The sequence below is a fragment of the Phacochoerus africanus genome, chromosome 15 (genome assembly GCF_016906955.1).
Source record: "Phacochoerus africanus isolate WHEZ1 chromosome 15, ROS_Pafr_v1, whole genome shotgun sequence".
Lineage (NCBI taxonomy): Eukaryota > Metazoa > Chordata > Mammalia > Artiodactyla > Suidae > Phacochoerus > Phacochoerus africanus.
In genome coordinates this window covers 14163698-14190177 of record NC_062558.1, presented here as the reverse complement: position 1 = coordinate 14190177, position 26480 = coordinate 14163698, and the positions used below count along the sequence as shown (strand labels likewise).

At 50.2% G+C, this 26480-nt stretch overlaps 1 protein-coding gene across 1 annotated transcript in view; it reads left to right on the top strand.

Annotated features, from left to right (window-relative positions):
• XKR6 (XK related 6) overlaps window positions 1-26480 on the top strand; it is a 295414-nt gene that overhangs the window by 256995 nt on the left and 11939 nt on the right. The window contains exon 2 of the mRNA XM_047760377.1: window positions 10554-10750. Within this exon, the coding sequence (XP_047616333.1) occupies window positions 10554-10750 (197 nt within the window). The remainder of the gene's footprint in view (window positions 1-10553; window positions 10751-26480) is intronic.

Genomic DNA, 26480 nt, shown 5'->3' with positions numbered 1-26480 from the left:
AGAGGGAGGTTTTCCTTACCCCCCCCCCCGGGAGGCTAGTCTATAAACTTCCAAGAGCTCAAGGACTTTGCCAGCAGGCTGCCCTGTTGGTTCATTCGTTCATGACCCCTGGATGCCTACCAAGTGTCCGGCAGCATGCCATGCATCAGGTGTGCAAAGATAAACCAACACCTCAAAACTTTGGTCTCTGTCCTTCTAGGAGCTTATACGGGGGAACAAAAAGCATTTTTCCAATATGTAGGTTTGCAGGGGTGTTTTGATCTTTACAGTCAAGTTTCCTGTGAAATCTCAGAGGAACAGTAGCCTGGGCCCCACTGCCCCTATTCTGGTGGGGAATAGGCTGGCAGGCCTGTTCCCACCCACATCCTGCTGTCCTGAGCCCTGAGATGTTGAGGGATGCTTAGGCCACCTTGCCACCAAGACCCTACTGCAAGGAAGTCTACGGGGTGACCCCGCTGCAGCCACCTCCGTTCCCTGAAGCTGTGTGGTGCTTCCCCTGCTCTCTCCCCTGGGCCCCGGCAAAGAAATGCCATTTCATGCCTGCTCTCAGATGTGTGCCCCAAGCCTGTCGCCACCACTCAGCTGATGTCAGAAGCTGGAGAGAAGGGCTAAAAATAGCTCCGATTTGATGTGCTGCTCTCGGGGGCTGAGCTGGCAGCTGGTCCCTCCACCTTTCCTCAGCACAGAAGGCACCTCAGCTCGATGAGGGGGGAGTATGGGATTGGAAGGGCATCCAGGCAGTCAGGCAGTGGAAGGTTTCAGAATCCATTCTCAGACTCGAAAGAGCCCATGACCCACAGCCAGGGCTGCGTTGGTGCACCACTCCTGCTGTGCCAGCTTGGGGGCCCCTTGAGCCTCCCAGACCTTGCATTCGGGTGGTTTGAGGGGATCCTCAGGTAGGACTTGTGTTTGGACACGCATGTGGATATGCCCGCTTGGGCAATAGGTGCACGTGCCTTGCCTACTGTAAATTGTGGAGGCAGTTCCAGCCCGTGTGCCATGAGCTGTGATCCTGTGATGTCTGACAACCCTGTAGCTTTTCTTCTCTCTGAAACTGTCCAGTGAGGGGCAAAAATCCCATCTCCTTGTAGTATGTTATCCTGCTGGGCTGGTTGGTAAGTTCTGTATTGTGTTCAACCCCAATCATTCCTGCTTTAATTGCGCTCCTACACCTATCATATCATCTGCTTCAGGGAATGTGCATTTCATGTATTTGAAGGTGGCGTTGCAGGCATCCCTGGGTCAAATGAGAGCATCAGAGCAGGAGATAAACTCGCATTATCACCTCTGACTGGATATTCATCATGGCGGGCTGGGGGGACCGGCTGTATGGCGCCCCTTCTGGGGGTTAAGAGCTATAGCTGGAGAGGCACCTCTATATGCCGGTATCTCCAGTACAGCGCGGGCTGCAGGGATAGCTATGATGGGGAGGGGAGAGGCCGCCAGTGGTGGAAAACGGGCATGTGGCACAGCCAAACAAATGGAGGCTGAAATCTGGCTTTCTAACTCAATGTGCTTTTTAACCCCCGCGCCTCAGTTTTCTCATCTGTACAACGGAGCTAATAGATGATTTAATTCATAGAGTTGTTGAAAGAAATAAATGAAGTGGGGAGAGAGGGAGTGAGAGAAAGATAAAGAAGAGGAGCCTGGAGGGGACCAGGTTGGAAGACCCTCTCTGGAGTCCAGCCCCCTGGTGTGTGTCATGGTCCTGAGTCCTCGGGTGTCCTCTTGCTTCAGTTTCTTCCCCTGCAGGTTCTCAGGTGAAATGACTTCATATATGTAGGGTGCTTGCATGGTGCCTGGTATGGAAGGAGAAGCCAGGAAATGGGAGCTGGTGCTGTCCTGAGGACCCAGTGTCTAGGAGGAAGGAAGAACCTGGCCTGAGGGAAGGCGCTGAGCTCTACCCAGGGGACCGCAGTTCAGGAAGTAGGGGCAGCAGAAGAAAAGACATGGAGGTGGCATACGGCAGAAGGTCTGGGAATGGAGTGCCATCGGGTGGGGTGGGTCAGGGGGCAGGTGTGGGAGAGAGAGGCGGGGAGGCAGGAGGCTGGATACCTGGCTGCACAGCTGATAGGGAGCCACCCAGCTTACAGAATCCAGATGAGCCTCAATTTTCTCATCTGTGAAATGGGCCTGGTGGTAGCAGCAGAGGCTTGCGGGCATGGCAGAGGCTTGCGGGCCCTACCCTGATCTTGTCTGTGACAGCTCAGGTGTCAGTGCCCCTGAGACCTGGAAGAGGTTGAAGGATTTTTCTCCATGCTGTTGCTTGCTCCCGATCTGAGACCCCAGGGACAGCCACAGGGGTTCCTACTTCAGCACAGAGTCAACATGACACAGGTGGGAACACAGCCTTTTTGACACAGGAGCCCTGGATCCTCCTGTTAATGCCTGGTGACCCAGCTCAACAGTCTTCAGCAGGTGACATTCCCCAGAGCAGCAAGGTTCCTACACAAGCCCCACACAGCCTGAGACCCTGAAACTGCCCCCACCTCCCTTCGGGCCACTTCCTCCACAGCTACTACATGGCCACCTGGCCGTGGAGGTTCCTGCCCTGGGATGTAAGAAACGGAGAGGACTACATGGGCTCCTCCCCACCCAAGGATGGGCCATATGAGGATGCAGATCACACAGCGTCACAACAGCCCTCAACATCTTACTGTGACCACGAGTCGGGATCGCCAGATCAATCAGGCGCGAGTGGAGGCAAAGTGGGCCAAGTTGAACAGGGCCAGAGGCTTCGCAAGTCCTGGTGTCAGCACACTCTTGGGTACTTTGGTGGCAGCTGGCCCAGCCCTCTCCTTGATGTCCTCAGATAGGGGAACCCCCTGCCTTGCCTCTCCTCATCTGACTGGTAGTTGCAGTGCCCCGTCCTCTCAGCCGGTTCCCAGCTCTGGGGAAGCGATGGCCATTTGGCTTTTCCTCTGCCTCCTCTGTATCTGTAGCAATGACAGTGAATGGCTGAGGCAGGCAGGGACCCACCCCTGGGATCGGGGTCGGATCATGTGGACACAGGGAAGTGATCATGCGCTACACGTGTCTGCACAGGTGGGGGCCTGGCTGTGCGCAGTGCGTGTCTGTGTGCGGTAGTGTGTGGGGCAGCTTGCAGGCGGGGTGCGTCTGAGGGAGGGTGCGCCACGCCCACCCAGGGTCAGGGTCAGGAGGCCCCCGGAGGCGTGGCTGCTTGTGCTGAAACACCACAAAAATACGAAGTATTTTTCTCATTGAAGTATAATGACTTAAAGTATTAGTTTCAGGTGTGCAGCAGAGTAATTTGATGTTTTTATAGATTATACTCTGTACAAAGTTATTATAAAATATTGACTCTATTCCCTGTGCTGTGCATTGCATCCCTGTGATTTAATTATTTTATACCTTGTAGTTTGTCCCTCTTAATTCCCTTCATCTATCTTGCCCCTTCCCTCTCCCTTCTGGTAACTGCTAGTTTGTTTTCTGTTTCTATGAGTTAAAGGAATTTGTTCAAAGCAAGGAGCCCTTCAGATGAATAATTTTATTATTATTATTATTATTATTATTAGCTTCAGAAAAGAAGCGTGACTTGCCTTTGAGATCAGCTTTCCAGGTCTTTCTGAAAAGAGCTGGGGCAGTTCTTGGCCATGGAGGGGTCAGAGTGCAGTCCTGGCTGTGACCACCCTGCAGGACTGGCTGCTTATGGCAGAGGCAGCCCTGGGTCAGGGGCCCCAGTCCTGGTAGGGCCAGGCTGGGTGCTGCCCACCTGGTTGAAAGGTGTCTTAGGTGTGATGGGTCTTAACTGCAGCTCCCACAAATACCCAGTCGGTGGTGGCTGGCAGCAGGGATTCCCCCAGGGCCCCACCACGAACTTGCTTCTCAGCCCTGGCAATTTTGAGAGTGCTGTACCTATTCTGGGTACAAGTTCTTGTCAGATACTTGATAGGGAAACATTTTCTCCCAGTCTGCAGCTTGTCTTTTCATTCTCATAACAATACCATTCACAGAGCAAAAAGTTTTTAATTTTGTGAAATCCAGTTCATCTATTTTTTCTTTTATGGATCATGCCTTTGCTGTCCTAAGACAGAAATGCAAGATCACAAAGATTTTCTCCTAGGTTTTCTCTTAAAAATTTTATATGTTTGCATTTTAATGCATGGTATGTTTTAAGTTAGTTATTACGTATGAGCGACTAATTATTCCCACGTCATTTGTTGAGAAGACTGTCTTTCTTCCATTGAATTATCTTTGCGCCTTTGTCAAAAATCAATTGACTGTATATGTGGAGGTCTGTGTCTGGGCTCTCTGTTCTGTCCATTGATCTGTGTTTCTCTCCCTTGGTCAATACCACACTATCCTAACTACTGTAACTGTATGGTAAGTTCTAAGATCAGGTAGTGTGTGTGCTTTAAATTCATTCTGCTTTTTCAAAATCATTTTGGTTCTTCTAGTTCTCTCGCTTTTTCCATGTAAATTTTAGAATCTGCTTGTCTTTATTTGCCAAAAATTCTGCTGGGATCTTTAGTGAAATTCTGTATAATCTATAGATCAGTTTGGGGAAAATTGCCATTATATTGTCACTATATTGAGTCTTTCAGTCCATGAACATGGTAGCCCTTGCTATCATTTTGATTTTCTTTGATTTCTTTTAGTAACATTTTGTAGCTTCAGCATGCAAATCCTGTACTTTTTTTTTTTTTTTTTTATGGCCATACCTGTGGCATATGGAAGTTCCCAGGCCAGGGACTGAATCCAAGCCACAGCTGCGACCTATGCCACAGCTGCAGCAACGCTGGATCCTTTAAACCACTGCACCAGGTCAGGGATCAAACCTTCACCTCCACAGTGACCTGAGCCAGCACAGTTGGATTCTTAACCCACTGCGCCACAGTGACAACTCTGAAATTCTGCACATTTCATTAGGTGTATTTCTAAGTATTTCATTTGGGGGAGCTAATTTAAGTTGTATGTATTTTAAAATTTCCACTTCCAATCATTCATTAGTAACCTGTAGAAATAATTAATTTTATATGCTGACCTTGTATCATGAAACTTTGCTAAACTTGCTGATTAGTTCTGTGAGCTTCTTTATATATTCCTTGGGTTTTTTTTTTTTTTGTCTTTTTTCCTTTTTTTAGGGCCGTACCCACAGCATATGCAGGTTCCTGGGCTAGGGGTCTAATCGGAGCTGTAGCCGCCGGCCACAGCCACAGCCACAGCAATGCCAGATCTGAGCCATGTCTGCGACCTATACCACAGCTCACAGCAATGCCGGATCCTTAACCCGACGAGCAAGGCCAGGGATCGAACCTGCAACCTCATGGTTCCTAGTTGGATTCATTTCCACTGTGCCATGATGGGAACTCCTGGAATTTTCTATCTAGACCACCATGTCATTCACAAGTAGGGACAGTTTTACTTCTTTCTTTGCAATTAGCATGTATTTTATTTCTTTGTTCTGATTTACTATACTGACTGGGACTTCTAGTATGATGTTGAATAAAAGTGGTGAACATAGACAGTTATTGTCTTGTTCTTCTTTTTTTTTTTTTTGCTTTAGGGTTGAACGTATGGTATATGGAGGCTCCCAGGCTAAGGGTCAAATCAGAGCTGTAGCCGCTGGCCTACGCCACAGCCACAGCAATTAAGGATCCAACTGCCTCTGTGACCTAAACCATAGCTCATGGCAATGCCGGATCCTAACCCACTGAGCGAGGTCAGGGATGGAACCCACAACCTCATGGTTCCTAGTCAGATTCATTTCCGCTGCAGCACAAGGGGAACTTCTGTTGTCTTGTTCTTAATTTTAAGAGGAAAGAATTCGGTCTTTTACCATTAAGTGTGATATTAACTATGGGTTTTTGTAGATGTCTCTCATCCATGTCAGGTTAAGGAAGTTCTCTTCTATTTATAGTTTGCTGAGAGGTTTAAAAACAAACAAACAAACCATGAAAAGATGTTGAATTCTATCAGATGATTTCTTTCTGCATCAATTAATGTGATGTGTGGTTTTCCTTATTGATATAGTTGATTACATCAGTGGACTTCTGAATATAGAATCAGCCTTATGTTCCCAAGGTAAACTCCAGTTGTCCGTGTCTTGTCATTGTTCCTGTATATCATTGGACTTGATTTGCGGTATTTTGTTGAAGATATTTGCATCTGTGTTTATAAAGGATAGTGTCTGTAGTTTAATTTTCTTATATGGTGTTTGTCTGGTGTAATGCTGACCTCATAAAATTAATAGGGAAATAGTCTTTCCTCTTATTTTCTGGGGAAAAAAGTGTGTAGAATTGATGCTACTTTAAATGTTTGGTAGACTTTACTTCTTTTTCTTGATGAAGATTCTCTAAGCTTCAGGCCTCACAAAACCTCAGCCCTGTTTGAAGCTTCTGGGCTGGGCGGGGGGTGTTGTTCTCCACAGTCAGAGATTTCAAAATGCCGTATCTGAGGGTGTCATAAGAAGCAGCATGGGACTGTAGGTCTAGGCAGGTGAAACTGCTCAACCTTCTGCTTTTTTAAGGGAAATGACTTATCGCCCTTCATTTCAGGCAGAGCTATAGCTAACTCCCAGTGTGGCAACATAGTTTGGGCAAAACCTCTGATTCACCTGAGCCATGATTGGCTATGTGACTTTGGCCAAATCACTCAGGCTCTCTGAATCTCAGATGAACCAATGGGTAAGATGACAAATGTGTCTCCTTTAAAGCGCTGCTGTAAAAGTGAAAATGTGTTCAGAGAACTAGAGAGTTCTCCTAGAGGTATAAGGAGTTTTAAACAATTCTATAGTTTACAAAGCAAGGAGAGGACCTAGCCTTGTAAGGAGAATAAGCAGAGTGGGCTGAAGGAAAGGCAGGAGGAGAGCCCCTTGATGAAGGCAGGGAGGCAGTAATAGCTGCCATAAGTGGCTTCTGGTCTCCCATCTACTCTCACAGGCTTTACCTCATTTGAGACCCTCCAAGGGGACATGGTGGTGTACATCCATTCATCCATCATGTCCTAGGGTCCTACTCTGGGCCAGGCATCGTACGGATGAGAACACTGAGGCTCCATGAGGGTAAGAGATGTTCCCAAGGTAATATAGCCAGTGAGAGAGCTGGAAGAAAGCCCAGGTGTTTGGGGCAAACAGTGATTTTCCACTGTAGTTGGACTAAATTCAGAGAAAAGAGACAACTGGTCTACCTCTGAGAGGTGTGTGGGCAGGAGTTGAGAGCACTGGCCCCAAAGCAGGCTGCTGGGCTTGAAGCCCTCCCCAACCCCTTACGTAGGTGGGTCTTAGCCTTAGTGCTTCAGTTTGCCGTCTGTAAAGTTAGCGTAATGTTGCATCTACCTCCAATATTTGTTGCAATGATTAAATGAGTTAGTAAGTACAAAATGCTCAGCACAGTGCCTGGCACATATGAGTGCCAGACAAACACCAGGTACTATTTGTAAAGATACCAGGCCATCCTTTAGGCTCTGAGAAGCCACAGAAGGACGGGGTTATAAAACAGAGGCAAAAGCTTAGAGACTCCCCCCCCCCCCCACGTCTGCCCCTCTCTGAGGGGTGAGTAGAGCAGACCCAGCCTGGGAAGTGACTTGCCCAAGGTCACGCAGCCCTGCAGATGGCAGATCAGACCCAGCTTTCCTGAGTCTTCGCCCCTTTGGGACAGGCTGCCTCCCTGATTTTATACGCATTCTTCATGATCCGATGTTCTTCAGAGAGAAATGGTGTGACAGGAGGTGACACAAAATCCAGGTAGAAGCACATTAGAAGGAGGGGTGTTGCGTGTCTTCTCTCCAGAACTACCTTCCCTGGGGGAGGTGAGTTTTCTGGAACCTGCCAGGATAGGGGAGAAGGTGAGGGAACAGCAGGCCACCTTATGTCTCCTGCATCAGGAGACCCTCCTTTCCCCTGGGACACATCTGGGCCTGCCTCTCAGCTTCACCGCTGCTGCCCCCTGCATCCCAGGCTGCCGCATTGGAAGGTGCAGACCTTAAGAGGTGGCAGGCTGGGGATGAGATCACCACTGAGCAGCCTTCCTGCGTGGCTTAGGGTCTGGCGCCACCTTGTGGCCATGGGCCAAGGCTGCCTATGCACAGGGGCTGAAGGCTTAGCAAGAGGCAGCTGGCTGCGCAGCCCCAGAGGTCACCTAGACCCCCTCTGGATTTTATGTAGTCTACTAGGGACTCAAGGACTTAAGGAGAGAAGAAGAGGGTGCAGAGCCAGGAGTGGCAGAATAAGTAGAAGGCCATTGACTGGGAATTCTGAACTGGACTGTGACTTAGCTCCCACTCCAGGGTGGGGGGTTGAGTGAGCTGGTGTCCCAAGAATCATGATTTCCAATTTTAGTCTTGAATTTGGCCCTGGTGCACCATGGGCTCCTGGTAGCTTTTGCTCGTTGATGGTGTTGATGGCGGGAGGCTCTGGCTTGGCCCATTCCCCCCCTCGCCTCCTCCCGTACCTTGGGATGTTCTCACAGAGGAAGTTCGAGGTTGGCTTCTCTGGCAGATGTTATGGTTGAGCCAGCATTTTGTGGGCTCATCATCCTCCACTGCTCTGACCATGATAGGCAGAGGGGCTTGTGGCTTGGGGAACATGGGGCGGGAGGTCAGATGGGTGAGTCTGGGTGCTGGTGTTGCCTTGGCCTGGGACCAGATGCAGAGGCTTAGCTCTGCCACATAATTGTCACTCCACCTCGGGCCACCTTGTGAGGCTGGGAGAGGCAGGTATCAGCCAGTACGATATTTGCACCCAGGAGGGTGGTCCACTGTTTTAGAACTAGAGAGGAGCATCACTGTCCAGTTTTAAATTATTTTACAAATGTATGTTTTTGCATCTTTGCTTCTAAAGCATGGACTTCTGTAATGTCCATGTAAGGTTCTTTGCCAATGCCCACTTCTCCCATTGCCCCTGGGAAGAAGAAGAAATGTGGTGTAAATGTGGGCGTGGGCTGCCTTTGCCCTGCTATGGCAGTGCTGGCCTGTAGGACTCCGAACTCTGGGGGACAGAAACCTTCCTTCTGCATCCACAGGCACTGAGAGGGTGGCGTGAACACTCACAAGCTCACACATCCATGAGAGACAGAGCAGATATGAGAAGTGGGCCTGGAGGGGAAGGCATGGCCCCACGAGCCAAGGGAGGGGACTTGGGTTTTATCCTGAGCATGATGGGATGCCATGGGGGGTTGAGAAAAGGTGGTGATGTGATTACATTTAGGATTTTCATGAAGTGTTCTGGCTGCTGTGCAAAGAATGTGTTGTCCTGGGGCAAGAGTGGACCCTGGGAGGCCAGTTAAGAGGCTTCTGCTTCAATCCAGGAGAGTGAGTATGGGGATGTGAACAGAAAGAAGAGACCACCCAGCAGTCCTAGATGGACCCCTGGCAGTGCTTGGGGTTATACAGAGGGTCAACCATGCTCTCAACCTCTGTGACGCTGGCTCAGTATTTTAGAAGGCACAGTGATATACAGTCCCGGGAGTGTGGTTCTGTCCTGTTGGCTGTGGCCCCAGTTTATGGTTCATGTTCTTGACCCTAACTGACCCCGCAAAGCTGTGCTTTCTGAAGCTGCCTTTGTCCTGGCACTGCCACCTCCTCTGGGCCTGGCCTGTCTTGGATGGCGCCTTCCATCCCCTCCTTGATTGTGGCTGGGAGATAGCTTCCAAAGTTTAGGTGACAGTGAGGTAGACAAGTAGGCTCTCTTACCTCGACCCAAGATATATACCCAGCCCTCGAATTTTTTTCCCCCATCTTCCCATCAGCCCTGTGATGCTGTGATTCTTTCCCCTGTGTTCCAGAAAAGTAAGAGAGAAGGACACAGAGTTGGGGTAATTAATCCAAGGTCCCACAATTAGCAGATGACAGAGCAGGAGTTTGAACCCAGAGCCCATCCACCTGTGCCTACTTCCTTTGCCCCTTGTCCCTCCTGGATGGAGTGGGCTCAGTGCATCAATGTGACTGAGTCCGGGACCACATCTAGACGGAGGCCTCATTGCAGGCGCTGTGTCTCCCTCGTGTGGAGGGGTCACTCACGAGTTTTGGTGTCGTTGGCCTGGGGCCGGCCCCTGGTTGCTCCATCTAGTTATGGAGCCCAGGCCAGTGAGCCCCCGCCCCCATCTGTCCTACATGGGAATCACACCTGCCTGGCACCTGGGACCCAGGCGACATGTGGCAGCAAGCAAGTGATCTTAGCAGGAGCTTCATAAATGTTAATTCCCTTCCTCCTCCTCCTCCAGAGAGGTGAGAACACTGCTGGAAGTTTCTTCCTGAGACCCTGTACCTGAGCAAGCCCACCTGCTCTCTGAGATTACCTGTAATGTTTGCCTGGCGGGCCTGTGAGGTCGTCTGGTCCCCATGTTTCATTTCCCATATTACAGATGAACAATCCGGGGCCGGGAACGGAGCAAGTTGCCTGACTCCTTCCCTGAACTGCCCCTCCCCACCCCTGCAGAGCTTAGCCTGTTTCCATGGGCTGGAAGAAGCCCTCGAGCTGGTCCAAACACCTGGCAAAACTCAGGGGAAAGAAGAGGACCCGGTTTGGGGGATGGCCTGGCCCTTCCACAGCCCCCACCCCAACCCACGCTGTGTTCTGTCCCATCTCTTGGCAGGTATATCCGCACCATGTACCTGGGGATTCAGAGCCAGCGGCAGAAGGAACACCAGCGACGCTTCTACTGGGCTATGATGTACGAATATGCAGACGTTAACATGCTGCGCCTCCTGGAGACCTTCCTGGAAAGCGCCCCCCAACTGGTGCTACAGCTCTGCATAATGATCCAGAAGAGCCGCGCCGAGACGCTGCCCTGTGAGTGCCCCGCCCCGCCCCGGGCTGGGGCCACCTTCTGCCCTGAACCCGTGTGCAAGCCTGCCCCGCCGTCACAGCAGAGCAGAGCCAGGTCTCAGTGTCCAAGGAAGAGCAGGACAGGGGCCCTGGCCTCCTGATCGGGGTGGAGGGTGGGGCAGGGGGAAGGCCCCCTTTCTTGGTGCTGGCCTGAGCTGTGGTGTTTGCATGTATGTGGGATGGGGAGATGCCTCAGAATGGCACGTGCCCAAGAGGCTCAATCGTGTCAGGCTGCATCAGCAGTTTTAGCCAGTTTTAAGCTGTGGTGCTCTGGCTTCAAACCCATTTATAACATGTAGAAGCCCCATTTATACAACAGGCTCAAGTACCTCTGGTCTAGGTCTTTGGGGGTGGGGGTCCGGAGCCCAGTGCACCCTGCTCACTGGCCCCCTCCCTACTGCTGGCCTCTGTGGCCCCAGGGGGTCTCTGAGGAGCCCAGAGGTGTTCAGGGCCAGATTGGGACAGCACTGTCTCAGCAGCAGCAGGAAGCCTCTGAGGGCCTCCTGGCTGCCTGAGCCCTTTCCAGGTTGTCCTCCGCTGGTCAAGGCAGGGTCTTGCCCCAGGACAACAATGTCAGTCAGACCCCAGATCAAATCAGCCTGCAAGTGTGGTGGTCAGAGCATGTTTGCTGGGGGGGAGGGGTGCTGGAGCTCCAGCAGGGGAGAAGCTCTAGGATGAGCAGGGGCTGGAAATCTGGGGAAGACCCGGGCTATGTGACCCCCCACATGTGAAGGGACGACGGGGAAGAATGGTCGTTCCAAAGGGTGAGGGGAGCCACAGGGGGACCTCATCAATTCAACGTGTGGGAGACATTTGAAACGGCAGGAGCCATCTGGTGATGGAAGACTGTCAAGGAAGTAGTGAGTTTCCCGTCGTTAAGAATATTCGAGCAGAGATGTTGCTGAAGGGACTCAGCCCAGAGGTTCCTGACTCCAGAGGGCATGAACAAGTATGATCTGGGGGAGTAAGGCAGCTGGGGGAGGGGGTTGCCTCCTGGCCTCCTGGTCCTCACCTCTGGGCCCATAGCTCCTCCAGCTGCTCTTGAGGGCCCTCAGTGCTACCATGTTCATGAACACCTACAGGGGGTGCTCCAGGGGAACCCCCCCCCCACACACACACACAGGCCCTTCATCCGACTGCATTGCCTCCTTCCTTTTCCAGACTGGCCGGCACTTTACGAGCTCCAATCCCTTAGTCAACTGTGTGGAAAGGGGGTTTCATCTTCAAAGGCCGGTCAGAGAAGGCTGAGCTGTTCAGGCCAGTGGGCTTGACCCTGGCATTTAGAACCCAAGGACTGAGTTCTGAACCCAGCTGTGCTGCCTATAGGCCCCCCCACCCAGCGGTTTTGGCTCTTGGGTGAAGGCCCCTGCCCACCCTGAGCCAGAACAGCCCCAGCTTCAAGTGTCCCCAAAGGAAAAGGCACCTCAGGCACCCCTCTCTGTGCCACAGTGCACTGGCTGCAGAGCCACTGGGCCAGGAGTCTAAGCACCTGCCCCATCCCACTGACTCACTGGCATGCAGGTGTGCTGGCTGCTGGCAGGAGGCAGGCCCGGCCTCCACCTCTGGGAAGCAGAATGCAGGAGGGATACAAATTGAAATCCTCTAGGGCTCGCACTGGCAACCTCAGCTTTCAGGCCTCCAAAGCCCCCACTGTCGGGAAGAGGCCTTATGCAGCCCTGGGGTGTCCAGCTGCTTGGAGCTGGAGCCCAGCCGGTGTCTGCAGCTCCAGCAGGCCAGGCCAGGAGAGAGTGGAAGGTGCTAACTAGATGTCTAGCTCCTGCTGGGACGTCTGGATGCTGAGCAGGACGCCAAGCTAAGGAGGGCAGGGCTGATGAGCGCCTGGTATCGCCTCTCCCATGCACACACTCTGCTCATGCGCACACACTCCCACTGGCATCAGGCAGGACTGGGGAACACAAGGATCCTTGCGGAGGCCTGTCTTTGGGGTACATGGGCAGCCAGGCCATCTGCTTGGGCAATGAACCGGTGTGACCGCCTGCCCTTGGCTGCCCGACAGGGGCCCTGGGAGTTCCTGTTTCCCGCTCTTGGAGGAAAGACCATGGGGCGGTTTAGAGGGTGCAGTCAGTTATCAGCACCAGGAGCCTGGCTTGGTGATTCAGTCTGGAGGAAGACCTGCATCATGGGGTGACCTCTGAAGTGCACATCCTTGCTCTGCAAGCCTTGAGGGAGCCCCCATGGGCCCTTGGTGCCAGATGAGGTGCCCAGTGCCAGGCACCCTCCTTGCCCACCCGCCAGAACCTCCACACCCAGCCTGCCCTCACCCCACGGGCTGCAGCTCCTGAGCCCAGGCAGTGTGTTCCACGGCAGGTTTGCTGGGGCCGGGGCAGGGCCCTTCCCTTCCATCCAAGTCCTCCGTCTCTCCCCGTTGCTGTCTGAGACCCCATCTAAGCTGCCCTTTGCTGCTTCAGTTTCAGGTCTTCCCCCACCCCCACCTTATCGCCTGTGTGGCCAAGTGATCTTTCCTCTTCCAAACTTTGGCCACATCCCTGCCTCCTAGTTGAGGCAGGTGGCAGGGTGATGCAGGTGGCAGGGTGACGCAGGGGGCAAGCTTCTGATGGATACTCGTTCTGTACCAGGGTCCTGGTAACCACTTATACCTGCTGTGATTTTGCATTCTGCCCCTCACCTTTTGGAAGTCACCTTTCCTCTTTGGTAAAACCGGGGAGATGATGGTCATACCTGGTTTGGGAGGGGATGCAGTGGCGTACAGCACATAGAGCACTTTATTACCTGTCAAGCACTGCAGGCACCCACAGGGCTGTGTTTCTCATTTCTGGGGCAGTGGTGTGGGCAGGGTCCTAGGGGGACCCATGTTCAGCCCCCCGGCTCATCCTGCTCTGGCTCTCTTGCCCAGCCCACCCTTCCTTCTTGGATTATAAACGCAGCGGCTGGATGCTAAGTTCCTGGATAGGAAACTCAAGGGGCAGCAGATATTGCTTCCCAGGGGCCAAGGTCAGAGAAGGCCAAGGGGCTGCCCAGGGACCCTTTGTGAGCAGGAGCCTGGAGGCGATGAGAGCCATGCTGCTTATGCCCACTTTCCCCAGGGAAACTCACCCTGGCTCTTCTGCCCACGCATCCCTCTTTTTTGTGCCAGTAGCTCCAAGGTTGGGGGAGCATTTCCCCACATCTGTTTGGAGTGTAGAGTAGGTGTTTCTTGAAATAGACTTTCACAGTTAAATACATTGGGAACTGCTGGGCTCAACAAATGTCAGCAGCAGTCTTTGTCATTGGGTTCTGAGTCCCCAGGATGAGGGTGGGTCTGCAGGGCTAGCTGGGTTGGTGGGAAGGAGGGAAATTTGCCGTCACCATCACGGAGGTCAGAAGCACGTGGCGTGTTCCTCTTGCCTAACTTCTAGAATGTCTGCTGGTCACCAAAGCATTGTGTTATGTGGGATAGATGCCTTCCTTCTCTTTTCCCACAAAGAGTTGCAATAAATGTATGTCCTTTAAAGAAAAATCAGTTTAAATATTAGGCATTGGTGAGAGAAGAGAAAGCCTGTGACCTTGGAAGGGACCTGTTGGTGACACGGACTCTGTGAGTTCTTAGAGGGCAGCAGCCTGTAAAGACAGGTGACTCCACCCTGCTGCTTGACAGCTGTGTGACCTGAGGCACGTTACCAAGCCTTTCAGTTCCTCAGTTTTCTTGTTTCTGAAATGGGGATAATATCAGTGCCTACCCCAGAGGGTTGTCCTGACAAATGTCAAAGGCCTTGGGCAGCATCTGGCCATTTTGTTGTTGGCAACGGTAGAGCTTTTACTGCAGATACATTTTTTGACTTGAACCCCCAGCTTTACTAGTGAGATTGTGGCTAGTTGGCCTTGTTTGGTGGACCTTTGGTGACACCTGACGGCTTTATACCATTTGGTGACACCTGACGGCTTTATACCATTAATTCCATGGATCTTGCCCAGTGCTAGCCTCTTCCACTTTTGCTACTTGCCGTCTCTCCACCTTTTATTCCTCTTTTATCACTGGGTCAACCATATAGTATTTAGTCCATAGGATGGATTTGTATCCAATTTACCCATAAAACCAGAGTCAGGTCAAAATATAATAGTCATAGGGAGTTCCCGTCATGGCTCAGTGGTTCACAAACCCAAATAGGATCCATGAGGACATGGGTTTGATTCCTGGCCTCCCGCAGGGGTTAAGGATCCGCTATTGCTGTTAGCTGTGGTATAGGTCACAGATGCAGCTCGGATCCCTGTAGGCCTGTGGCTACAGCTCCAACTGGACCTCTAGCCTGGGAACGTCCATATGCCACAGGTGCGGCCCTAAAATGACAAAAAGACAAAAAAAAATATATATATATATAATAGTCATAGTAATAATAAGTCACAGACATTATGCTAAAGTCATCTGGGTACCTTTGGGGGAGTCTTCCTTAAATCTGATGTCTTGAAAAGTTTAAATAAAGATAAAACTGATGATGTAGGAGTTCCCGTCATGGCGCAGTGGTTAGCGAATCCGACTAGGAACCATGAGGTTATGGGTTCGATCCCTGGCCTTGCTCTGTGGGTTAACGATCCGGCGTTGCCGTGAGCTGCGGTGTAGGTCGCAGACGCGGCTCGGATCCCGCGTTGCTGTGGCTCTGGCGTAGGCCGGCGGCTACAGCTCCAATTCGACCCCTACCCTGGGAACCTCCATATGCCGCGGGAGCGGCCCAAAGAAATAGCAAAAAGACAAAAACAAACAAAAAACTGATGATGTAAAGGGGTAAAGGGAGCAAGTTACCTGATGTGCCGTTTACACTGATAGCAAGCCTGTGTCTGCTGAAAGCTTTATGAATCTTCTGGACTGTGACAGAGATTGGAAAACAGTTCTGAATAGTGACGGAAGTCCAACAGAGCCGTGTATAAATCCTGCCTCTGCTGATTATTGGCTTTATGGCGTGGAGCGAGTCCATGTCCTTAACTGGGCTTCTTCATCTGCAAAGCAGGTCTAATGGCTACTTTGGGTAGTTGTGAAGGTCCAGCAAGATGCATATAACCCCCTACAGCATCTTGCCTGGCGTATTATGGTCACTTGATAGTCTGCCATTCAACAAAGATGCATTAAGTCAGGTGCCATACTCTGTGCTGAGGGCAACAGATGTGGTCCAGGCCCTCACAAATCTTCTGTTCTCTCTTGGGCGACATAATAGAAAGAGGTAGATAGCCAGCATGTTGTGCTAAGTGCTTTAAGTGAACAAACATGGTGCCAAGACCACAGTACAGGGGGTGAGGTGTGGAGAGAGCTTATCTGGGCAGGGGCAGAGGTATCAGAGGAAGTGTCTCTGGAGAGCTGACATTCAGGTTGACTGTGAACAAAACTATGGGAAGAGTGGAAACTGCCTTCCAGGCAGAGGGAGCAGCATGTACAAAGGCCCTGGGTTAGGAAAAGCCTAGCTTGCTCCAGAAAGTGAAAGGACCCAGCAGGGCTGGAGGGTGGTGGTGGGAAGGGTTACTTGGAAAAGCTGTGTTATCAGATCAGTTCTTAAAGAAGCTGCTGTGTGGGGAGGAAAACCAGAGCTGATCAAACCAGTGAGATGTAGCTATAGGGGGTCAGGGGTGAGTTGAGGGGCTGAGAAAGCGTGACGGACAAAGCTGAGCACACAGATGGGAGGGCTCTTCTGGAGCAGAATCAGCAGTACTCAGCAGGGCTGGTGCAGGCAGCAGTGTAAGGGGTGGGGGCTCTAACTGGTACGTTGAGTTGGAGGACAGTCTAGGGAGTGGGTTTTGGGGGATCAGGTCAAGAGTTAGTAGCTCTATCACCTTTCCTGACTTTTGGGTTTTTGGAAGCTTTCACATGAACATTGGCAGGGGGTGGGGGAGCGCTTGACGCACACGCAGCACTCGAGCCTGCCTTTTGCGTTGAACTCCTGTGGAGGAGTTATCCTTCTTATTGGCTCTGATGCCCACTTTCCCGTGGCCTCACACCCCCACTTGCCAGGACCCTGCTGTAGGCCAGACGCTGTCGGGAATGGGTTTGCACAGACACCTGCCCTTTGGCACATGTCCTTAAACACCAAGCCCCAAAGAACTGAATGTTGAGCTCTCAGATGCAACTAGGGAGTTCCCACTGTGGCTCAGTGGGTTAAGAACCTGACTGGTGTCCATGAGGACGTAGGTTTGACCCCTGGCCTCACTCAGTGGACTAATGATCTGGCTTTGCTGCAAGCGGCATTACCGTGGCTGTGGCTATGGCTGTGGTGTAGGCCAGCAGCTACAGTTCTGACTCAACTCCTCGCCTGGGAACCTCCATATCCCTTGGGTTCAGCCCTAAAAAGAAGAAAAAAAAAAGATGCAAACTAGGCCTCTTGTCTTAACATCCTTTTGGTGTGAACCTCCCTAATAGTTTCCTTCCTTCCTGCCCTCACTTGGGGGCCCCTCTGACAGCAGAAGCCTCTAGCGGCGTGTGCCTCGGTTTCACATTTTCTCCTTTCTCCAGCGCAAGCCGACTGGTGACATCTGGGTGCCGCAGAGTGGCAAGTGTTCACCCAGTTTCTCTTGCGCCCTTTTCTTCAGCTGCCAGCCCAGGGGCCCTTCCTCCTTTCCCACATGAGGACGAAGGGCATCTTGGGGGGTGCTTGCCAGGCTCCTGTCGTGTGAGGACCAAGCTTCCAGGTTCCGGTTCCCAAGCAAGGGAAGCCCAGGGCTGCTTCTCTCCTCTTGGGAGATTTCTTTTCTCTGATGTGAAAACTGCCTTCCACTCTCTGTCCAGTCGCCGTTAGCCGTTAGCCTCCAAGTCTGGGATGTGAGAGTTGGTTACTTGATCATGTAGAATTTGGGTGACACTTTGGTAAAGTGATGGTGATCTGGTTGTGTGGCCCGTGGGTGACAGATCTGTGCTCTTCACCAGACCTGTGAATTTACTACTCAGTTTCCTCCTTACAAAGAAGTAAATTTGTTATTACAACAATCATTTCAGGAGTTCCCGTTGTGGCTCTGATAACAAACCTGACTAGAATCCGTGAGGATGTGGGTTTAATCCCTGGCCTAGCTCCATGGGTTAAGGATCTGGCATTGCCATGAGCTCAGACGTAGCTCAGATCTGGTAGCTGCGGCCCTAAAAAAAAAAAAAAAAAAATCATTTCACTGAATCAAACACTATCAGAAAACAAACCCTCCTGTGCAGAGTTATAGGGGGTCTTGGTGCCTGACCTAACCCTAACCCTGGTGGAGTGGCCCCCTTCCCCCCACCTCATCCCGGGGCTGAGTTGGGGCCGCAGCCTCTGAGAGAAACGATGGGGTCTCAGACCACGTGGTACCAAGATCTTCCAGCCCCTGATCCCAGCTTCCAGGCTGCTCATCCCATGTCTGTGTCTCAGCCTCCTGAAAACACAGAGGAGAAGATGTGCAGTTTCCTGTCCACAACCTTCTGCCTCTCTTGTGCCTTCACTGGAATCTGAAATGAAGCCGGCAAGCCTGCTCCTCCCGCCTGAAAACAGACTTGGCCTCCCTCGTTTCGCTGGAGGAGGAACTCCCTCCGCCTCTGTTTCCATTTATCTTCTGAGACATCACCCCTCCTCCTCTCCCATCAGATACCTGCTCAGTGTCTACACCCAGGTCCCTGAACAGCCACCTTCAGGTCACAGTCCTCCTTCAGCTCCCAGTAGCCTCTTGTCACACAGAACATTAAAACCTCACATTCCTAAACAGAACTTGCAAGGACTCTAGGCAGGGACATAAACCTTTTGGTGCTTTCTGTGCAGCTTGAACTTGCATCCAGTTCTGAGGCCTTTTGGCTCAAGTTGCCATGACAAGTGAGAGAAAAAGCAAAGAGAGGGAAAGGTTTTTTTTTTAATTGTGATAAGAACACTTGATGTAAGATTTTCCCTTTGAACAAATTTTAAGTGCAAAAGAAAGCATGTGTATATGCGAGAGAAGGTTCTTAAAGCGGCAGGAAAGATGCGAGGGAGGTACTGCAGTCGATTTCACTGCAGTTAACACAGATGAAATAGCTCTTGGCCACCTGGAAATGTTTGTGCATGAAATGCTGGTACGAAAAGGGATACAGAGGCAGGCTGACCAGTGGGGCTTCTCGGGGGGAGGCTCTGCGAGCTGCCTGTTCAGAAGCTTGAGCAGAAACTGTAATGGGGACATGTATTCACTTATTCAGTAACTATTAAGTGCCTATTATGTGCCAAGCACGGTACTAGGAACTGGGCGCAGAAATGAGCAATTAACAAAACAGTCAGAAAGCCCTGCTCTCATGGGTAGGGAGAGACAGGCAATGAACAAAACAAATATTTGATCTTATATATTAGAAAATGGTAGGCACTTGGCTCTGAAGCTGGGAAGAGAGAGGCGGGGTTGGGGACAGAGCTGTGTCCAGCCTTTGCTAGGGCAGCAGGAAGGTCTCCCTGAGAGGTGACCTCTGAGCAGAGATGTGAGGGAGGGAGCCAGCCCCTCAGATCTCTGGAGGTAAGTGTAAGAGGAAGGAAGAGCCAAGGGCAAGGCCTTGGGCTCAGAAAGTGGCTCCAGTGTTTGGGGAGCAGCCGGGAGGCTGGGATGAGGGGAGTGGGGTGCCCGGGCTGCTTCCATAGCTCAGTCTTGCCCCCAGGGTCCTGCCAGCAGGGTTTCTCTCTCCTTCTTTGTGAAAACTATTTAAACAGCTTTATTGAGCTAAAATTTACGTTCTGTACAATTCACCCACTGGAAGCATACAGTACAATGGCTCTTAGTATATCTGCTGAGTTACCACTACCATGACTGGTCAGGACAGTTTCATTCCCCCATAGAGACACGTCACCCTCTTAGATTTGCTCTCCTGTGAGGTCTCCCTGCAACTTCCCCACATAGGGAGGCAGCCAGCTGAAGGAGCCCTGGGTCCTGAGTCTGCTGTGCTAGATTGTGGCGAGTGATGCTGGGAAAATCTCACCCACCTCACCTTCTCTGGGCCTGGGTAACGTGAGTGAGGGCAGAAGGGACTTTCATTCTGGCAGGCTGTGACTGTAAAGAAGAGAAAAGTGGGGGAATCTGAGCAGGACCTGGGCAGGAGCAATGTTATTAGGCTAGGCGTGCACACTGGGGACAATTGTGAACTTGAAGCTTCATGGTGACCTCCAGTTCCAGGAAAGACAGCAATTAAATGACCTTCAAAAGATTTTTTCTGGTTCTTAAGATTTCCAAGGAAAGAGGCCTACAGATTTCATGAGTGACATCTTCCTGTGTCAAACATCTCTCATTCCTGGGAATGGGGCAGAACGGAAGAGACCCTAAAAAAGAAATGTGGGGTGATCCCTGTATGCTGTTCCACTTCCTTTCTAAGCCTCACCTTTCATCTTATCCTCAGGGACCCACTGAGCTCTGGACCCCTTAGAGGTGTAAGTTGGGTCAGGACATCAAGAGGAGTTCTAGGGCTGAGGGGCTCGCTCCACGGCCAGCCTGGGGGGAGGGTTGGGCCTAACGCTGCCCAGAGGAAAGCCTAGTGCTCTCCATTGCAGGCCTTCTTGTGCATTCGGGCCCAACAAGCTCCAGGCGGCTGTGACAACATGGAGCTCCTTCCCACCTCCTGCCGTCACTGGGCTGCAGCTTCTCCTTCTCCCCTCACCCTGCCCCAGTCATGACGGAGCACTTTGAGGTCCTCTCTGCTTGTCCCCTTGGCAGTCTCCTGAGACTGTCACTTGGAAGACAAGGTGCTGCCTCCTGTTTTGCATGGTGGAAAGCTCCTGGTGTGGACCAACAGGCCTGGTGTCTCACCCTGATTTGTACCTAGCTGCATCTGTCCTTAAGCCCTTTGAACCTTGGGTTCTCGTTTGTAAACCCCAGCCAGTAACTCCTGCCTTGGGGAGTTGTGTCAGGAGCAGATGAAATATATTTATTCTTGGCACAAAGGGGACCACCCTACCGATCCTCAACCCTAGGCACGCGTCGCTCCCCTGTGTTCAGCAAGCCTCTGATTGGGTGACATCATTCTTCTGGCAGGCTTTTCTTTCTTTCTTTCTTTCTTTCTTTCTTTCTTTCTTTCTTTCTTTTCTTTTCTTTCTTTCTTTTTCTTTTCTTTCTTTCTTTTTCTTTCTTTCTTTCCTTCTTTCTTTCTTTTTCTTTCTTTCTTTCTCTCTCTTTCTTCTTTCTTCTTTTCTTTCTTCTTTCTTTCTTTCTTTCTTCCTTCTTCCTTCTTTCTTCTTCTTCCTTTTCTTCCTTTTCTTTCTTTCTTTCTTTCTTTCTTTCTTTCTTTCTTTCTTTCTTTCTTTCTTTCTTTCTTTCTTTCTTTCTTCTCTTTCTTTCTTTCTTTTCTTTCTTTCTTTCTTTTTCTTTCTTTCTTTCCTTCTTTCTTTCCTTTTCTTTCTTTCTTTCTCTCTTTCTTTTCTTTCTTTCTTTCTTTCTTTCTTTCTTTCTTTCTTTCTCTTTCTTTTTTTACTTTTTTAAAATTACTGAATGAATTTTATTACATTTATAGTTGTGCAATGATCATCACAACCCAATTTTATAGCATTTCCAGCCCAAATGCCCAGCCCATCCCCCACCCCCAACCTGTCTCCTTTAGAAACCATAAGTTTTTCAAAGACTGTGAGTCAGTATCTGTTCTGCAAAGAAGTTCATTGTGTCCACATGTAAGTGATAGCATACGATGTTGGTGTCTCACTGTCTAACTAACTTCACTTAGCATGAAAATTTCTGGGTCCATCCACGTTGCTGCAAATGCCATTATTTCTTTCTTTTTAATGGCTGAGTAATATTCCGTTGTGTATATGTGCTACAGCTTCTTTATCCACTCCTCTGTCATTGGACATTTAAGTTTTTACCATGTCTTGGCTATTGTATATAGTGCTGTATGAAATTGGAGTACATGTGTCTTTTTGAGTCATGGTTTTCTCTGGATAGATGCCCAGGATTGGGATTGCTGGATCAAATGGTAATTCTATTTTTAGTTTTTTGAGGAATCTCCATACTGTTTTCCACAGTGGTTGCACCAGTTTACATTCCCACCAACAGTGTAATAGGGAGGCTTTTCTTTTCTTTTAAATTTTTTTATTATAGTCGATTTACAATGTTGTGCCAATTTCTGCTGTACAGCAAAGTGATCTATTCATACATACATACATTCTTTTCTCGTATTATCTTCTATCATGTTCTATTACAAGTGATTGTATACAGTTCTCTGTGCTAGGCAGGCTTTTCTCATCCAGGCCACTGGTCATTGAGAATTTGGACCAAAGGACAAGAACTGCTCCAGGGTCAGCCCGAGCACAGGCTCATGCCAACTTCACCTTCTCTGCCACGGTCCCTTCTGGGGCCCAGGGGGCCGTTCCTCTCAGCTACCAGGCTTGGACCCCAGACAGCACTCGTTCTGGCCCAGCATGGCGCCGGGTTGGGAGGGCGGACAAGGGCACAGCAACAGCAGCAGGGTCACTTCTGGGATGGCCAGTCTCATTCCTCTGTCCCCCATTTCTCTGCTTCTCCCCCTCCCCACCCTTCGCTCCCTGGTGAGGGTGGGTGGGGCCCCTGCCCTTGGCCCAAGCCCTTATCCTCCAGGATTTCTTCTGCGGTGGTCAGGTGGTATGCGGACCTGTCAGGGAGATGCAAAGCCAGTGGGCTGGAGGAACAGTTTGAGAGGGATGTGACAGGAGAAACTGGGGTAACTCCAGTTAAATTGTCTTTGTGTCTTAGAATCAAGCAGGCTCCTCCTCTTTCTCCAGCTGGGAGACACTCTTGGCCCAGCTGCAGGCCTGCTTCTCTCGTGCGAGGGTATGCGTGCATGAGAACCATTAGGTTAGGTCTTGGTCAAAATGTTGTAGTAAGTCTTATGGCTGATGTTAAGACCTTACACAGGCTGCCTGGATCACAGCTGCCCTGAGCAACTGTCCCACACCCAGCCCTGTGCTGCCCCTGAGGGTACAGAGGTGAACCAGGGGGGAGGGTCCTCTCTCTCTCCAGGGCCCTACATTTCAGTGGGGACAGGCAATAACAAGTAACCAATGAATAGTACCATTTCAAATATAATTAAGTCTATATGTATATATGTGTGTGTGTGTATATATATATATATATATATATATGGGAGAATATAACATGAAGGCACATCTCTAGTGCTATAGAATACTATATATATTCATCATATATGTATACACTATACACATTCTATGTATGTACACACACACTATATATATATATATATAGAAATATATGTAGTTAGTATGAATCAAAGATGTATATACATCAAATATTCATTGAAAATTCCAAATCCACATTCTCACTCATGGATCATAAACAATAAACTAAGGCCACACCTGCTTATACCAGAGCCTGTATCCTTTCCAGGGTATCTCATGGCCTCTGTTAAAATGCAGTCACTCTGGAAACATCAGGGCATTGGGTCTGGCTGGTCATTTGGTCTTCAGTGCGGATGCATTTGCTGGAACTTTCCATTGATGGCAGATAGCTTTCTTCACCATGTGCTCCAGGCCCACGGAGACCCAGACACCATCAAGGCTTGTGCCACACCGGCTGAGTGGCTGACATTTGTTCTACAATCTCTAAAGTTTGCCGGATAATCCAGCTGGCTGTGAAGATGATATTTTGATAGCTCTGACAGCATCTTAGAAAGAAGAGGCAACTGGAGCAGAGGGCTGGACTTAGCTTTCCTCCTGCTGGCTCCTTTAAATACCAGTATTTGACCTTGAAGCTCCTTGAGAGTAGAGCTGCTCCCTGCCACCATGTTCCCAGAGTGACTGTCACCTCCCAGTGGGGCTGCTCAGATGTGGCTTGTGGGCCAGGTATCAGACCGTAGAGGTACTGTTCTCATGGCCTCTCCCAAGGTTACTGATTTGTGCCCCTAGGGCCTCTTTCAGGATATTAACACTCCTCAGGAAGAACTCTGGAAAGGCTGAATCTCCAGCTGCTAGACAGGTGCAGGTTCACAGTTTGTTTTGTAACTTGAGAAAATTGAGGAAACAGACACACCCTATCACAGGGTCTCTCAGCCTCAGCACGAGAATATCTGGGGCCAAATCATCATCTGTTGGGTTGGGGAGCCGTCCTGTGCACTGCAGAATATTTAGCAGCATCCCTGGTCCTTACCCACTACATGCCATTGGTGCCCATACCCCGAATGTCTGCCAACTGTCCCCGGGGGGGCAGGACAATGGGAAGACCTTTGCCCTGCTGTTAAATGGGTGAGTGTGGGTGTGGTCTGCTGAATGTGCCCCCACCAGATGTCCACTTCCTGACCCCCAGAACCTATACATGTCACTTTATATGCAAAAGGGACTTTGCAGATTAGTTTAAGGGTTTTGAGATGGGAGATTATTCTGGATTATCCAGTCGTACCTGATATAATCATAAGGGTCCTTAGAAGAAGGTGACAAAGGAGTGGACGGACAGAAGACAGTGAGACAGTGTAAGAGAGTTAAATAGGCTGTGCTGCTTTGAAGGTGGGGAAAGGGGCCCTGAGCCCAGAGGTGCAGGGAATGCAGCTCTGGACGCTGAACAAGGGGACAGGTGAGGGAACAACTTCTCTTCTGGAGCCTCCAGAGTGAGCCCACACCTCTGTCACCCTGGATTCGGACCAGTGAAGCCCATTTCAGATTTTGACCTCAGAACTCTAAGATAATACATTTGTGCTGTTTTAAGCCCCTAAGTTTGTGGTAGCAGTGGGCTACTAATACACCAGGTAAAGAAGATCTTTTACTCAGCTGTTGAAGTTAGCTGTGTACGAGATGTGGTCAGGACAGCGGTAGCACGCTCATCTGGGGTTTCCATTTGTGGCATCACTTGGAAAAGCGTAACTGTGCAAGCGACACATTTGGTGGCAACTTTGTCCCAGGCCTGGGAGTTACAGGAGTGGATAAGACAATTTTTCTACCCTCAGGAGTAAATGTTAGTTCTGTCTTCAGGGAAGTCACAGTAAAGGAAGAAAGACGGAGAGTCCCCAGAAAGTATGACTATAAAGAGTGGCCATCAGAGCGAATGCACAAGGTGAGGTGGAGAGCACAGAGGTGTAGCAGTGCATCCTGAGGGAGTCAGAAGAGGCCCCAGGAGGAGAGGGTGCTGACCTCAGCCCTGGAGGATGAGCATCTGGCCAGCAAAGAAGGGAAAGGGTAGAGGGACGGCATGAGCAAGGGCCAAGAAGCTCGAAACAACATGGTGCATGTGTGGGGATCTGAACCTCCACTCACACCCACTCTTTCGTAGGCATCATACTTTGCCAAGGGCCAGCTGCTGAGCTAAACTCTTGTATAGCTGCTTGTTTTATAATCGTTATGGTCAACTGATGAAGGGCATTCCATTACCACTGCCTTTTACCCAGGTGAGGAAATAGGCATGCTGTCCAGCATCCCATGATAGCAGGACGGCAGATGCTAGTCTGCTTCCAGAACACACGCTCAAACCCACTGTGCTCTTCTGCCTCTGCAAGTGGGTTCACATCACTGGATCCTGCCCACGGGCCTGGGAGCAGGCCCCAGACTCAGAGGCCCTGGGCACCGTGAATGGGAGCTCGGATTCTAGCCTACAAGAGAAGGGGACTCCTGCAGGCTTTAAGCCTTGTGACCCCAAGGCTCTGGGCACTTTGGAGCTGGATGAGCTGGGTTTGAAGCTCCCTCTTCAAGAGTGTGATAATCTTGTCATTATTTTCTTTTAATTGGAGTATAATTGATTTACAGTGTATTCATTTCTGCTGCACAGCAAAGTTATTTAGTTTTATATGTATATAACTAAATATATATACATTCTTTTTAAAAATATTCTTTTCCATTATGGTTTATCATAGGATATTGAGTATAGTTCCCTGTGCTATAGAGTACTTGTAACTGGTTTAAAATACAGGTTTTATTATTATTTAGGAATCTCAGGACCAACAGATCAGGAGATGACTGCCATTGAAAAGATAGCTTGCAAGTTCTCTTGTGGTGTATAGGCTCAGGTCTCTGCAGTGGCACAGGTTTGATCCCTGGCCCGGGAACTTCCACATGCTGTGGGTGTTGCCAGAAAATGAAAGGAAAGGAAAGGAAAGGAAAGATAATTTATTCCTCACATATCCCAAGAGGAGGGGGCATGCCACACCATGAGGGGGCCATCTGGGAAAGCAGCAAGGTCCATCAGGAGTCAGAGGGGGTGAGGGGAAAATATGGGCAAGGGCCTTTATTGTGGTTTCTCAGGGAAGGGACAGGTGAGGCAGGGAAAGCAGGTTTAGGGTTGGCTAGTCTGGATAATTTCAGCAGGCTCTGAGGCAAAGAGCTGTCCCTAGTGGTCTGGCACCTGGCCCTGGGGTAAGTAGAACAGGGGGATAGTGGCCCAGAGTGTCAGAGCCCAGTGGTGGAGGTATGATGGGTTTTGGGCTGGTTGGTTTGCATATGCAAAGCACATGTGGTTTGCTACTTTTAGAATTTGCTAAATCTGGGAGCTGTTGTCCTTCTGGGATCAGCAAGGGCCCAAATGGCAAACCATCAAAACAAAGGAGCATGATTAGTGCAGTAACTGGACAAATCCTTTTACCTCTCTGAGCCTTGGTTTCCTTTCCTGGAAAATGGGGCATCAATAGATATCTCATGGGATGATTGTCTGATTAAATGAAATAACTTACACAAAGTATTCAGCATAATGCCTGATGTGTGGAAGACATTCAGTGAATGTTATTTCTTCTCATCTGTCCCCTACCCTCAAGGTTTTCTTCTAAAGGACACAGGCATAAATGGAGGTTCCCAGGGCATTCCTCTTGCCTGCCTTTGGGGTTAATGGTGGCGGGGGC